This window comes from Neodiprion pinetum, chromosome 2, assembly GCF_021155775.2.
Source record: "Neodiprion pinetum isolate iyNeoPine1 chromosome 2, iyNeoPine1.2, whole genome shotgun sequence".
In the NCBI taxonomy this organism is placed as follows: Eukaryota; Metazoa; Arthropoda; class Insecta; order Hymenoptera; family Diprionidae; genus Neodiprion; species Neodiprion pinetum.
In genome coordinates, this window is record NC_060233.1 from 11,723,887 (window position 1) to 11,739,411 (window position 15,525).

The 15,525-nt window shown below is 35.5% G+C and overlaps 3 protein-coding genes across 4 annotated transcripts; 1 reads left to right on the plus strand and 2 right to left on the minus strand.

Moving 5' to 3' along the window:
- Window positions 1–432: 432 nt before the first annotated feature.
- LOC124212881 (COMM domain-containing protein 2-like) lies at window positions 433–1,747 on the minus strand. Its single transcript, XM_046613458.2, has 5 exons — window positions 1,492–1,747; window positions 1,328–1,405; window positions 1,151–1,233; window positions 811–984; window positions 433–747 (listed from the first exon to the last, which is right to left on the minus strand). The coding sequence occupies exons 1-5, from the start codon at window positions 1,553–1,555 to the stop codon at window positions 544–546; spliced, it is 603 nt and encodes a 200-aa protein (XP_046469414.1). The 5' UTR covers window positions 1,556–1,747; the 3' UTR covers window positions 433–543.
- A 74-nt stretch (window positions 1,748–1,821) lies between these two features.
- Window positions 1,822–9,513, plus strand: papi (tudor and KH domain containing protein papi). 2 transcript variants are annotated; one of them, XM_046613439.2, is made up of 9 exons: window positions 1,822–2,068; window positions 2,316–2,418; window positions 2,497–2,902; window positions 3,001–3,225; window positions 3,692–3,855; window positions 3,997–4,217; window positions 4,350–4,530; window positions 5,592–5,855; window positions 6,158–9,513. In XM_046613439.2, the coding sequence occupies exons 2-9, from the start codon at window positions 2,323–2,325 to the stop codon at window positions 6,245–6,247; spliced, it is 1,647 nt and encodes a 548-aa protein (XP_046469395.1). In that variant the 5' UTR covers window positions 1,822–2,068; window positions 2,316–2,322; the 3' UTR covers window positions 6,248–9,513. The 2 variants fall into 2 exon arrangements, with proteins under 2 accessions (XP_046469395.1, XP_046469396.1); XM_046613440.2 differs by lacking the exon at window positions 1,822–2,068 and having other exon boundaries at window positions 2,233–2,418.
- A 59-nt stretch (window positions 9,514–9,572) lies between these two features.
- LOC124212874 (SET domain-containing protein SmydA-8) lies at window positions 9,573–15,481 on the minus strand. Its single transcript, XM_046613438.2, has 9 exons — window positions 15,242–15,481; window positions 14,938–15,119; window positions 14,086–14,314; window positions 13,654–13,904; window positions 13,108–13,275; window positions 12,426–12,652; window positions 10,923–11,133; window positions 10,677–10,822; window positions 9,573–10,288 (listed from the first exon to the last, which is right to left on the minus strand). The coding sequence occupies exons 1-9, from the start codon at window positions 15,260–15,262 to the stop codon at window positions 10,056–10,058; spliced, it is 1,668 nt and encodes a 555-aa protein (XP_046469394.1). The 5' UTR covers window positions 15,263–15,481; the 3' UTR covers window positions 9,573–10,055.
- Between the last annotated feature and the right edge of the window lie 44 nt (window positions 15,482–15,525).

Here is a 15,525-nt window from a genome sequence, read left to right on the forward strand (position 1 = left end):
TATGACTAATTATAATCTGGGCCACTTGATAGTAAATTTCTGAACAATCTTGGTCTAATGAGTTATAGCACATAATTATAATTATTGTTTGTATCGATAATAACAATAATCATTAAAAAGTAGATAAATCATATATTTTCTCAAACCGGTTATTTCTGTCGTATTTGCATCACATTTCAATTATACTGTCAAAAACTAACATCACGTTGATATAATTTTCTTAAATTTATAAACTTCTGTGATATTTACTGGACAATACTGCCTAATTAGTTTTAGAGTGGCTGAAACGCGAAAATTTGAGTAACCAAAAAGTTGGGCTAGGCAATGAGATAAATTTTAATAAATCTTTGTAATCACAGTGACCCTGAATGAAATAGGTAAACACTTATTACACTGCATACCTACCGCGAAACGCGGATTTCATGACCAATATTTTTCACTTCAAGTATCTAATTTTATTTTCAGAAATGATAATTTTTACATACTTATGTTATGTTATATGTACATATATATTTTATTTGGTAAAAATAATTCAAACTTCATCTATCTTATACTCCTCGCAATTTTACGCAGGTGTTGACTTCGGCCATCCTGCAAAGCCTGTTCCAATTCCTCAGTGATGTGCAATAAATTATTTGCGTCAGTTTGAACAATAACATGTTCAATTTTTTGTTGAACATTATTTCGAAGACTGAAATCTAGGACTACCAAAGGTGTCACTTGACTCAACAACGATCTGGATGAAATCTACAATTGGAAATAATGTGTACAGTTTTATGAAATGGCTGAATGCTGATATGCACATCTCACCTGTGTTTCGAATCTCCATTCCATACTCTGGTATTCTTGTAACTTGACTCCAAGTGTCGGTAATATTTCTGATATTTCAGACTGTTTTGTAGTATATAATTTGGTGAGTAACACTTCATGATCTTCAGAGAAGCCCAGAGCAATTATTGAATCTCGAAAATCAGAAGTGCTCAACTGCAAGGAGAAGATTATTAAGATTTCAGAAAATTTGTATTGCATAACATCCAAAACTCGTACATCAATATAGATGCCACAATTTATACTGAAATTCTCAGGGAAAAGAAAACGTCTTTCGACACACACTGAAAGATAAATTTTAATTTATCTGTGCCACGCTCACCTTGCATTTGCAGCTTTCTAGTAGCAAATTGATGAGTCCTTCTACAGTGCACCTGACATCCTCAGGTTGGATGTCTAATTTTTCTGTAAGAAAAGGGTTTAGCGCATATGACTATCGTATTGTAAAGTAAGTATATGCAAACGCAAAGTGAATATCAACATTGTTTTATGAACTTACGAGCAGCTACATTATACAACTTGAAGTTTGGTCCATTATGCAAATAGTCCAATCCTAATTTGCAGAAGTCCTGTAAAACTAAAAATAATAGTTCAACTTCCAGTATCTGCATTAAGTCGTTGAATGAATACATAAAAAATTATTTAAAATCCACAAATTCTTACCATTTGTTGACTGTTCTACGAGAAAGTGAATATGTTTTTTATGCTCGCTTTTTAACGTTAGCATATTAGAATTTCAGATTTTCAAGAAAGAAGACTAAACTTAATCCAGTTCTTTTTAATTTTAAGTCAGTGGTAATTACTTCAGGATATCAGATGGCCATAACCTAGAATAGAAATGTCAAAGCTCGATCCGAGACGCTTTATCCAGTCTTCATCGGAGTATATGATTCACACATAGTGGCTTCACACCTCAGATGTATCTAATTTCAGAACACGCCCGCTGCCATCTCTATCTTCGTAGTGGATTTTTATCTTTTTTTGGAACACTTGCAAGGTGCAAGTGGTTGGTAGTGACAAAATACCCAAAAATTTGGAACAAAATATAGACAAAATAAGGGCATTGGATGTTTGGTTGGAACACCTGTTCACCCTTAGCAATGCCGATTGAATTTGAAAAGAAAGTTGTGCCTCAATATCTATGATTTTGTGGAATCCGTACTAGACGCTTCACAGACGCCCGAAAGTCTGTACCAAATATTACGCTGTGCTCGAAAGTTGAAAAATATAGATATTCGTGGTAAGTTATTCAAATAGTGAAATCTTTGTACTAGTCAAATCGTGTATGACATGATCCAATGATTATTCAACTTGAAGGTTACACATTACATATAACACCTATGGTGTTGTCATCCATACTAACATCTATTATGTCACGTTTCGTCTGCAGGCTCCAAATTTGCTCATGCGTCATAGTCGCGTTGTTGCAACAAATGACAGTAGATGCTGCGAAATAAAAATTAAAAAAAAAACTTTAAATATTCTAGATCAAAAATGAAACTGCTAGATCGTCAGCTTGTGCTCACTTTTGCAATTGGATTGTCACTCACTGGTGCCAGCGCAGCTTTGCTGTACATGTATTACAAGAAGGTGCGTTTTTGTCAAGGCATTTTCACCACCGATATGGAATGAAAACTAAGATGATGAAGTAATGATATTAATTTTCAGGATGATGATCCGAATGACATTCGAACTACACGTTTGACAACGTCGAGGCAAAATGAGGTGGAGATAAAGGTGCCGCGACAATACGTGCCAATTATAATTGGTCGTGCTGGAGCAATGATTAAAGACATTCAAGACAAGACTGAAACTAGAATAAACTTCTCCAATGACGATAAGGAGCTGCCGGACAGAATTTGCAAGATTCGCGGTAAACCGGAAAGCGTTCACTTGGCCCAGATCATGATAGAAAATATCATTGCCAATCAACCTGTCATTGAAGTTTATGAAACATACATACCTCAGCGAGCATGTGGACGAATCATTGGACGAGGCGGAGATACGATTAATCACATACAAGCAGTATCCGGGGCAAAAATTATGGTTGAGAGTTCCAGTTATAAGAATCCAGGTACGAAATGTTTGCACTGCGTTTTTTCTCTGGAATGATTCTTAAAAATTATTCTCAATCTTTGTATTTTCTAAGCAGTAGAATTCCTTGCTTTATAGATTCCAATCAGAGAATTATAATAAAGGGAACTGCCGAACACATCGCTGCAGCTTTGGCATTGGTTGAGGAAAAAGTTCGCGAGGAGAATGAAATTCGAGAAAAGTTAGACGTTAGTTCGTCTTTAAGGGCACCACGTGGAAAAATCTCAACACGGAAGACTGCTGTTCAAGTATCCGACAATCATGTATATTCTACAGACTCCAACCAGATACCAAAAACACAAGGTTGTTCTTTCTTAAGACATGCCATTCTATTATTAACTTCAAATCCCTGAAGAAGAACTGTGTGTATCCTATTTTCTTAAGTTCCCTATCTATTTCATTTTTGTTGGACTTGTGGAAAAAATTTAATTATTTTGATTATATATGAGTACTTTTAAAAGAAATTTTAAAGAGTTTCTATAAAGAACTCATATTTTTTCTGAAGTTCATTGTCTATTGAAAATCTGAATTGTCATAAATTTTCATGAAATAACGCCGTTCTTCTATAAATCTGCCAGAAGTAATTTTTCGCACAGAAATTAAACCATTTGTACGAAATTTCGAGAAATTGATAGAATTTGTCAGAAGGCTGATAAACTATCAAAAATTAAGTTTTTGAGTGAATTGTTAGAAATGCCTGAGAGTTTCAGAAAATAATATTTGCCGAGGCAAGATAAATTATTGTGAAAACTCAATACGCGCATTTCAGACCCAGAAGTCTTGATGGAGGTGTACGTCAGCGCTGTAGAGAACCCAAGCCAATTCTGGGTTCAAGTTGTAGGTCCTGGTGCAGTAGCATTGGATGAGTTAGTAGCAGAAATGACAGAGTATTACCGCGACGAAGAAAACTTGGAGTTACACATGCTCAAGGATGTGAGTTTTTATTTTCAATTTTCGGTTCACTTGTTTAATATATTCGCAACTGTAGCAGCAATTGAAATATGACCAATATTCTATGAATCGATTCTAAAATAAATCTGAATCTAAATCTAAATTTCACGCTTGCGAACACAGGTAAGCGTCGGACAAATGGTGGCTGCGAAGTTTCCTTTTGATGAGCGGTGGTACCGTGCTGAAGTTGTCACCAAACTCGAAAACGATCGTTACGAAGTGTATTTCGTGGATTACGGCGACCATGAAGCATTAACTATTAAAGAGATGATGGAACTTCGGACAGACTTTTTAAGTTTACGTCTACAGGCAATTGAATGCTCTCTGGCAAATGTAAAGCCTCGGTAAGACCATCTTTGGAGTTATTAATAATGGAGCCCTTTCAGTGGAATCTCGAGAGTGTTAACATTTATTTTCTATATCTTGGTATCATGTTTTTATAATCGATCATGAGTTCAATTTCTCTGCTATTACAGTGATAATGAATGGAGTTCGGAAGCTTGTGACAGATTTGCAGAGCTCAGTTGGGTGGCCCAGTGGAAAGCACTGACGGCGAAAGTTCGAGGATATAAAGAACGTGTTCTAGCTGGTGGAAGCTCTCGCCGAGAAGGCTCACCCATTCCTTGTGTTGATCTTTACAATAAAACTGATAGCCGGGTAAGCTATTGAAAACAATGCATATCTGATACAATTGAATATACAAATACGATAAATAAGGTGCTCCAATATGATGTTGTAAATACATTTATTCTTTATTGGTGAGAAATCAGCAATTCTAATGTCACGGAAATTGGAATGATCAGGCTCTCGTAAAATGTTGAGATTTTATATTTCAGAAAATTAATTTCTGGTACTTTGTGGAAGAGACATTCATTTTTCTAAGAATACAATCAGGCCGATAAGTATAGAAAAGAGCAAAACCTCTTTGAAAAATTTGCAGCAATCGTTATTATCTGTACCAATGATGATAAACACAAGTGAAAAAAAAAACATCTCTATTATGTCATAGAAATGAATCGGATCAAATTCGAACAACGCAAGCTAAAATATGAAAAAATCGAGAGAAGGTTTCAGAATTAGAATGTTAAAAATTAATAAACTCTAGTGTTTTTATCAGATTCTAATGTTCTTGGACTCATTTGTTCATCATGGAGATCTCCAGAAATCATGTTTACAAAATTTGACTAATGGTTCTTTCCAGAGTATTTAAAAATAAATCTGTTTAATACAGTCAACAGACATTCATCAAGAATTACGTTTGTGCTTTATAACCATACTGTTATGTAAGATTTCTTGAATGTTTCTCAAACAATTTTAGAGAATCTATTCGGCAAGCATAATGAGTCCAAAAACATTACATTTGCGTGAAGAACACCAGAGTTCTAGAATTTGAACATTCTAATTATAAAACGTTTTCTCAAATTATTTGTATTTTCGCTTGAGTTATTTGAATTTGTTCAGAATCATGTGTATTACACAGAATGGACGTTGCTTCGTATCAACTGTCATTGAAGTAAATAACATTGTTGGAGATTTTTTTACACATTACCTTTTTCCTAATTTTTGATTCAGATGGTCCAGTCAATTCATTCCCTGAAATCAAGCATCGTCTACATTTGTAACAAGTGTTCATTTCACAGTGAATAAAATTTCTCAGACATGAACATTTCACTAAATCACCTCACATGCTTAAACAGCAAATTTTTTTTTTTTTGAAGGATATCAACATAGGAAAAGAATTGGTAAATGAAGGTATGGCTGAGGACGAAGGGCCTTGGTCGTCAGCGAGTTCTACTCTTTCCTTGAACCGTCGTGATATTCACGAATCGACAACGATGCCAAGAGTTAGTTCTTCCGAAACACCATCACCTCCACCCCCAACAACGCGGCTTCCAGAAAATGGTACTCACTCTCCACAGACTTTACATCTTCCTGGAAATTCGAATCAAACAATTGTTGAGATTGATTTGACCACACCGAAGGTTTGTTATTTTCACCCTGTACTTAAATTTTTCCAAAGACATTCACTTGGTTTGCAGATTTCCTTTTCACAATTCGACTCTCAGAAAAATCGAACCTTTTTCTACTTCTTCATTCTAATTTCTGCAGCTCAGTGGCGGATAAGTCACAAAACCCTTGAAATTCTATTAAATCTTTTGAAAACCTTTGAAATCTTGTCTAATTGTACAGTTTTGAAATCTGGTGTACACGTCTGGTACACAAATTGATGGTTAACCCTAGGTTTCAAGTTGAAATTAATAGCTATTGTCTACATAATCGGCAGAAGCAGAACAGCTCTATAGAAACAGTCGATTTGGTGACTCCGTTGAAGACAACAGATGAAACAAATAGTTGGAAAAGTAAGAAATGGTAGTGATATCCTCAAGAAAATGACTGCGAGGCCCATTCCCGTCTAGGCTGTAACTTCGCAATCAAGCTGATGGCATTTGAGTGGAACCAACGAATACACGACCTGCTGGCTACTGCAGCAATCTCGAAGATTCTGACGATGTGGTGTTGGGCCGATTTGACGTTGGTGTAGTTTCTTAATTACCTAAATAGTTTTCTTTTTATATAACCACCAACCCCCAAAATCGTGATTCACGCTGAAATCATTTGAATGTTTCGATGTTAATCAGACTCTTCTGATCGATGAGTATGAAACGATTGAAAGTTGTCATTATCATTTTATTATCATTTGCTGATTTACTAGTAATCAAAACTGTACTTTTATTTTAATCATTTATTTCTGGTTAGAGTGTATTTTCGTAGGCCAAGTCTTTAGTTGATTAGGGTTGAGTACTTTAATTATTTTGTCTTTGAAGTCAATCTAGCTGATTTCAAAGTTAGCTTAAATAGTAGTCAACGTAACATGTAGCTGTGCTCTTGAGTATAAGCTTTATACTCTGATTAATCTGCCAGCTTCGAAAACAGTTTCTCATTGATTGGGCTAGCTAGTTTCTATTGATATAACTTCTCACTCATGTTGAGTCAAACTGTTGAATTCATTTTTTGTGTACAATTACGTGTTGGTTAATTGATGCGAAAATTTTCGCACTTCATACTTGACCATGTAGTGTGAATATGCCGTAATGTGTCGATTGAGTGTGGATATTTTAGCATAGTTAAGATAAAAAATATTTACTCTGGCAGTAAATAGTTCTACGTTGAGAATGAATCGGCTGTCTGTCTGAATGAAAACTAGAGACAAAAGAAAAAAATCGTTTGAAAATCTCCACCAGTGTGGAGTTGTCCAGTTGTGACAATGATGACAATGATGACAATGTGAAAAGAGTAAACACGAATGAAACAACATACCTGCAATTTAAATGAAACGCATCTGAATAAATTCCAATAACATAAGCTATTGTATCAACAGTATAAAAGAATGCTGTATAGTTGTATCGTTCAAAATGATTAAACTCATGTATTTTTGATCTGATTCTGATGTTTTTGGGTTAGTTTTGCTCGCTGATCAGATCTCCAAGGATTGTCCAAAAAATTCAAGGACCTATTCTGTTTTATTAGTGTTCACTGTCATCGGCAAATGTAACATTATTGGAAATTTTGTGAACGGTTTTTCCCTTTTGCTAACCATTGATTAAGACAGTTTGGTTAATTCACCCTTAATATTTTAGCAGAATCTCAAGACAATCTCAAACATAAGTTTACTAATTTTGTTTTCACGAACCAAAAGTGTGCCTTAGTAAATGGTCATGAGTCGTATTATTTGATCGCATAATGGAGAGCTTACATACGTCATAGGTATGTTGTAAAGTGAACATAAGTACGAGACATAAATATTATAATGATAAAGTCCGATGTAGTGCAAATATATTATATATATTTTTTATAAGAAATCTGTATTTTCCATTTTCTTTATACTATATTATATATGTATACACTATGTTGCTGTCGTTATTACTATTATAATAATTATTATGGTTGTTATTATTATTGTGACGATTTAAATTATGCTCTAAAGAAAATCTCTTTCTCGTCGATGCTTGCTTAGTATGAGTCTGGTAATACTCTCGCAATTCACGTCTGATCCTTAGATTTAGTTTTTAGGTGATATGAAATTGCAAAGCATATTAAAATAAAAATTTATCACGCTCAAAAACATGATTTCTCTGCATTTCAACAAGTATTTAATGTTTATCATTAAGAGAGTCGGAATTCACACTGTCGTACAATTATACAATTGCACTGTTATGTAAATTCACTGAAATTCTAAATTCTTCAAAACGTGCAAATATATTGGAATCTCCAACAGTGTACGGTAATGTAGTAGTAATTTTGCGATATGAACTCTTTACTCTGATATTTTCAAATATGCAGTTCCAGAATAAGTTGAAAACATTTTTAAAACTGCTATTAGTATTAGTATGTCCTTTGAGTGGTGCAGGATTTCTATAAAAATCAGGAAACTGTGGCAAATAGAGGAGTACGACAATATTCCGGAGACTAGGGACTACGCTGAATTGTCTTCTCTGAAAAAATTAGGCCTGTTTCGCGTTCGAACAAATTTCTTTCAGCTCTTTTTGATTCAACCAAAAAAGTTCATCGGATCTAAATTAGCATTCGTTTTTGCGATTCTTTAAGCTGAACAACTTTTCATCCTATAATCGATTTGTCAGAGCCATTATCCACTATTGCGGCCCTCTGGAATTTAAAAAATCTACAGATATTGCAGGTATTAAAAATGTAGATAAAAGGTTATAGATTGAACATTACGCTAGATTATTAGTAATTTTATTAGTAACCAGGATTCAAATATATTCATATTTTGTACTGGTAACAGAATCAACAAAAACACAAATTAAACATTTAAGATAAACATAACATCAAATATTTAAATCTTCTATTAATAAACAAGGAACATACATATATATGTATGCTGATGAAATACAGTGAACTCAACGATTCACAAAATTAAGGTGTTTATTCATTCCATGCAGACGTGTCGATAATTACACGTGTCGACGATACGGATTGATTCACGGATTCGATAGACTATCATTCGACAGTTTTCTATTGTTATTATCCACAGATTGCGATATATCATTATTAGAATTTATCATTGTTCCAAAATTCGAATTTACTTTACTGCATTCAGCAGGAATACTAACAGCAGAATAAACTGACACTCGCGTTTATCTCAACCCGGTCCCGGTCACATCGCGAGTATCAGCGACGGAAGACGACAAAATTTATTTATATGTCGGTTTTTTTCTGGTTAAAAACTTGAGCGTTCGAACGATTATTCGATGCACGCTGAGGTTGAATGACCAAAGTTAGATCAAGTCCGACCTCTGTTATATCTTCGCTAGACTTCCAATGAATGATCGTATTCTATCACTATCCAAAACCACAATATACACAAGTACGAACTATTCTGTGAGTGTGTGTCACCCTCAAAGATTGTGTTTCCGAAAATTCTATTCACATAAAAATTAGCGTGCTTAGAAAACTTGTTCGGATACCCCAAGTTTTTCCGAAATATTCGCGATAGGCGAACATTTGGTATATTTAAAGTGTCTCCTGTAGGTTCACTCTGAAATGCAAAGAGACACAGCATAATTATATTTTGCTCGACTTATCGCAGCGACGCCAAGCTATGCGCAATTGATTTTTCTCGCAAATATACATGGTATGTATGTGAATATAGCGTATATAATGGCATATTAAATCAGATCTTTTAAATATATGTATAACTTTATTTTGTAAATATAACAAACTGATTAACTATGTTTATTGTAAAACTGAATACGTTATTACGTGACTTTCAGAGTTACATGTCAATCACATATTTCCAGCAACAAAAGTTCTTCAAATCAGACTTTAACACGTTGCTTACGCAGTATGCTACACCAGCCTTTGGTGCAAAACTTCTTTAATTCGGATCAACCTTTTTCAGTAAGATGACCGCGGATTATGTTTCATTTTTAACTTGACTGCTCTGATGTCGATTCACTGAAATAAGCAAACATGACATACTCCTCTACCATCCTTTAGTTTAGAGTAATTAGTACATCCGTTTTTTTAAATCACAAGTAGTGATTTTCATTATCCCTTTAGCAAAAGTGTCTAAAATTCAATAGTTGTCAGAAGCAGTTGTTAATTCTCTGATGTGAAGATCATTCATTACAAATGTTTTCGGTTATTTGCGACGATAGGATTTACGTATTTTTTATAGAGGCTTCCAATTCCCCCAAAGACTGAACTGCCACTTCACCAATCTGCCTTTCGACAGTGTTTGGATACTCCAACATTAGAATGCGTGCTGCTTCCTTCAGAATTTCCGCTGCCTCTATCATCTTACTCTTCAGACTTGCCTCATCTATCGTCCCAGTATGAAACAAATTCTTGGCCAAAACCAACAGCGGTGCATGTAGTTCGTATAAAGTCATTCCTGAATACATAATATCGATAATTATTGCATCGTTAGACTATTCTGTACGAGAAAACAAGTTTCGAAAGTCGCACTTCGCAAGTAGGTTTTTAAAAAAAATCATTACGATTAACCATTTCAAAGTATCCAAAAATTCACACATTCACTTGACAAGCCGTTTTCTTTATCATCTATTCAAATTTAATTGAATGGAGGCCGAAAAAATCTTTGACACGATCAGTGCTTCTTAATCTTGCTTTACGTTTTATCTAGGGCTTGATAATGATTAAATCAACTCTTTATGTCTATGAATAATAATATACCTTCTAGAATCATGAATCTAATTCACAAGTTTTCGCATCTTGCTTTCCACCAGTGTGTCGTACCAGATTACGCTATTTATACTGACCTCTAAATCGTGAGTAACCTGGTTCTATGACATCCAATGCCCGGAGAAGAGATCTGCATATATCTACCTTGTGTTCCAAAACAACGTCCGGTAGATCGTCAAATTCATATCCTTCGCATCGTCCGTAAAGTTGATTCAACGAATACCTGAAAGTAATTCGAACGTGCAGCTTGCATCACGCCATTTCACATAATGTAGCAGTAAAAAACTTTGTCTATGTTCTTTTACTATTATAAGAATATTTACATTAAAATCATGTTAAACGCGTGTTGCGGATGCAAAACTGAGCGATACTTTTTGATGAGTGATTCTCTTGCTTCGATCGCAGTACCGCCGTCATTGCAAGTTGCCTGTTCGACATCGTCCACTTCCGCCTGAATGATACTCAACACTCGCCTAATCGCTTGTCCTCCCGTCGTGAACGGACAATGCGTGCACTTCCACGTACTTTCGGGATCTGCATAAAATACCCTTGCATTAGTCAATGGATAGGTTTATTCATTCCGTTTGATACAGTCAGTATAATAAACATCATACTGAACGCAGTTATCATATAGGAAATTCCATATCAATTTGACCAAGTCCTAACCCTCATATTTTTGTCTGTATAACGACTGTCAAAAGTCGTAACATGAAAATGTTATTTTATTCCACGCTTGTATTTAGGTCAAGTTTTATAATTTTTTCATTTCTTAAAATAGTTTGAAAAGTCTATAAACTTGTATTTGAAAATATCAAAAATAGCGCCTTTACTTTTCAAGGAAGTTTTCAAGAATTTTCGTTGACCAAAAAAATTTGAGACGTAATTTTAATAATTCATGTAAAAAAATTACATGTTTCGCGTTTTGGTCGAGAAGGGGATCGTTTACCATCCTGAATATCATTCCGAAATAATCGGAATAGAATGTAGCATTTGTGGTATTTTTTCGGATTCTTCGCTAACACGATTTTCACGAATTTCGACAATCATTGTTTGCAGGGGATTTTTCAGAAAAATCTAGAAAAAAATGCATTTAGATATACTTGAGGTCCTACCACATCAAAAAAAAAAAAAATTCGGGAAAAATAAAAAATATAAAGCTCGAGTTGAAATGGCATGCCCCATATGCATTATCATCCAGATGTTGGTCTTTGATTTAACTTCCTCACTTTGATCCACTTTTATAGTTAAATACCTAATCTGGTAAAAAAAATCTCAGAAGTTTCGTATGTGTAAGAGTATTACTGTAGACAATTTCTCAAAAGATGGTACTCTTTTAGGTTTCCTTTTAGAACTTCATTTTCTATTGTTCATTTTCTAAAGTGTTCAGATCTGAACAAATCCAAATTCTGGTGTTTCTGCATAATTTTTTTTTTTTTACTGCATCGCGTAATGGAAAACTGCAAGGATGCGGGTTTTCGAGAGATATCAAAATTTTTAAGAATCAAGTGTGATTAATTTTTCGGAAACGTAGTTAAAAAATGTGGATATTTCTTCCAAAAAATATTTCCAATGTATTTAGAATTATAACATCTTTCTAGAAATGTTAAACAAAAATATCAAACTTCTTCTATAAGCTTAGGAAATTGAGATATGCCAAGATAATTCCTATGAATTATTAGAATTTACCAGAGATTTTTTTCAAGAACTGGAAACTGTAAGAGATTTATATTTTGAGTAAATTCGTAAAAGTTCATGTGAGTTTCTGAAAATAATTTTCGACAGGAAGTAAACGGCGATTTCCGAATTGAGGGATCTCGTGAACTCACCCAATGAATCGAGGGACAAAATCACTCCGTTATCACATTTGTTGCATTTCAACGACGACATGTGAGTACCGAGCTCCGTCGGATCGGAACACCTTCTGCAGGCACAGTCGAAGTACTTGCTCTCGCGGAGTTGCTCACGGCGCAAAATTGTTGGTAATAAGCTATGCGTGTAGCTGCCATACAATTCACTTCCTCGTTGTACCTTCGTCGTTGTTCTAACGCAAATTCTACGATCAGAGAGACAATTGTTGAAAAATGACAGGTTTTTAAATGAGGAATCGCTAATAAGGTTTTGAGATATGGCTGTGGTTGTTCAATATGGCGGCGCACTTGGTGATCAGCTGGGTGCAGTTCCAGCCTCGGTTTTGGCTAATTGTAACGAACACAAAAGGACCAAAATCTTCGCATAAGCGGTACTACACTTTTAATGTATTACATTGAATTAATAATAAATGAAGTGTCGGCTAAGAATGAATTTCATAACTAAATACAACACGATTAGTGCCGTATACACTTTTTGTGCTACCAGATGTGATCTTATGTTTTAAATCCCAAAACGGCAGAAAATGGTACGTCGGATACCAATAACTCCAAATTTTGTATTCGATCGCTACTTCCTAACTTATTATATTCATCCAACATAAAGTGCAAGCTGTAATTCATACTGATTATCGAAAATTACCTGTAATTATCAGGCGAAATACTGTGGGTGGTATTAGAAACACAAGAGTGATTCATCATGGCCGTGATCGGGTACAACGCCTTGGCACTGTAGCCTGACGGGCTTCTGACTTCGTGACTGTTAATCTCGAGGATACCACAAGCGGTGTGAAGTTCATCCTCTGAAAATCTATAATCAATTTTCCATAAGTATTAAAAACCTCGTTTCCATCTGACGATCGCAAAAAGAGTCATCATTTACATATCCGAGTAAACCCAATCGAATGGAATACGGCAAAAACGGAATTAACTAGAATTAAAACAAATTAAAATAAATTAAAATAAATTCATAACGATTGCCACACAAGTCTTTTCAATTCGGTTCAATTCAAGTTAATTCCATTTTTGGACGTACTGAACCCCATTCAATTCGTTTTGTTTTACTGGGATGAGCAACTATGCCCGATATCGGTTTCTCTGCCTATGTTTAACTTTTTAAGGGGTCATACAACTATTACAATTTGCCACTGATACATACATTTTATAAATTTCAGAGTGTGTATTGTACCTGTCAAGTTTACAGCGGGAACGAAGGTATTCTACTATGTTAACCTGAGATCTTTTCCACTCGAGTTGCTGCGACCTCTTCAAATTGTGTGCCTCCATATCTTTCACCTCGGTCATCCATCTTATCGGGTCTTTCTCAGAAGCAATAAGCAGTCTCAATGGACTCACGCAGTCCAGTTGAGGGGATGCATTAACAGTGTCATCATCAATCGCTGCGATGACATTAAATTTCTCCCCCGAAGCTGCAAAAACCTGTGGAAATATCTCCGTTTACCGATTTGGAAAACTTAAATATGGAGATTTTAAATTCAATGGCATCCAGGGCAAGTATTTAAAAAAACCGAATCACTTGCTCAACAAAACGGCGAGAAAAATTTTTGGCACAAAAAGAAGTATCAATGAATAATTGAATGAAAAAGTCAACAATGCTCACTTGACACTCGTAATCTTTATGACAAGGCAAAAGTTCGCAATCCGGCCCGCAGACTGGCCAGCCACATTTTGAGCAAAGTGGTCGCTCCGTGGATTCGAGACCTGTAGGTGGCCAAGGCGAATAACATCCAAGGCAAAGCGGGTAGCTAAACGCTTTCGGTCCAACGACAAATGCTGTTTCAGACCACAACTCTTCGCCAGGTTCCAAATCACGATTAGCCACAACGTACCTGCAGTGTCAAATTATATTTTTGCCTTTTCGAAGAGGCTTAATTATCCTGTTTAGACTTTGAATAAATAGACTCATCTGTTCTCATTTCAAAAAGATTATTCGACTTCGAGTTTCAAATATACCGTATTTCAGATGATTATGTGTAATAATGATACAGTCTAATAGCAACGTTACTGGGATCCTAAATGCATAATTCGGGCAACATCGCGACGTACGTTGAAAAATCAGCTGATTGTTTCTGGTGGAATTTCCCAATACTAAGCGGCATATAAAACGTTTTGCACGCGTTGTCGAATAGACGTAAAATATGCTGCAGAAAACCGCTTTTATAAATAAACACAGCATAAGCCTCACGGAAAAAAAGCCCAACTTGGGTGTAAATTCGTAAACCTAACTTTTTTCTTATGGGAAATTAGCATTATCTATGAGTTTGGGGTACGAATTTACACCCAAGTTGGGCTTTTTTTCCGTGAGGGAATCGTTGGTGGTGACTTTACAATATTTGTTACCACAAGTTTGCGTATTCTGGGTTTAATGATTCTCATAGGATCAATCGCGTATTACAAGCGTAAACAGGGGACGACGACTCTCACCTGAATTTCGATAAACAGTCGTACTTACCTTCCGAATTCCTCGTTCTTTAGAATTTTGTAAGGCTTATCGCAAAGTTTTTTGTGATTCTCATAATCACCGGCTCTGTGATCTTCAGAACAGTACCAGGCTTTGAAGCAACCAGAACATTTAAACTTGCAGTTTGCTGCCCCACAACTTGCACATGGTCCTCCAGAGCCTTCGGCTACTACCTATAGTTAAACACACAGGCGATGATATTGCGAATCAATCGGTGCACATCAATGACATATACATTAAATTATTTGACATGAAACTACCATTTGTGAAAACGCCTATAAAAAAGAGAAATTACCAGTTCAGGTGGCGAGGACATTATTTGGCGCGAAAAAATCTTTAACCGAAAACTGTTTAAGGAACAGTGAACCAAGTGTCAACTATAAGTTGCGCTACTTGTTGCGGCAGTCTGACTCTTGCCGTGGAAAATCGGGTACTGTTTGAATGAAGCACACTCTACGCTCCTCCGAATCTACACCTTAAATATATTCGCGCTAACCCTGCCAAAGAACAGTGCAGCTGAACCTCGTTACATCTCGAGATTTCGGTCTCTAGAAGTATCTGTAGTAGTCGAGAGGCGAC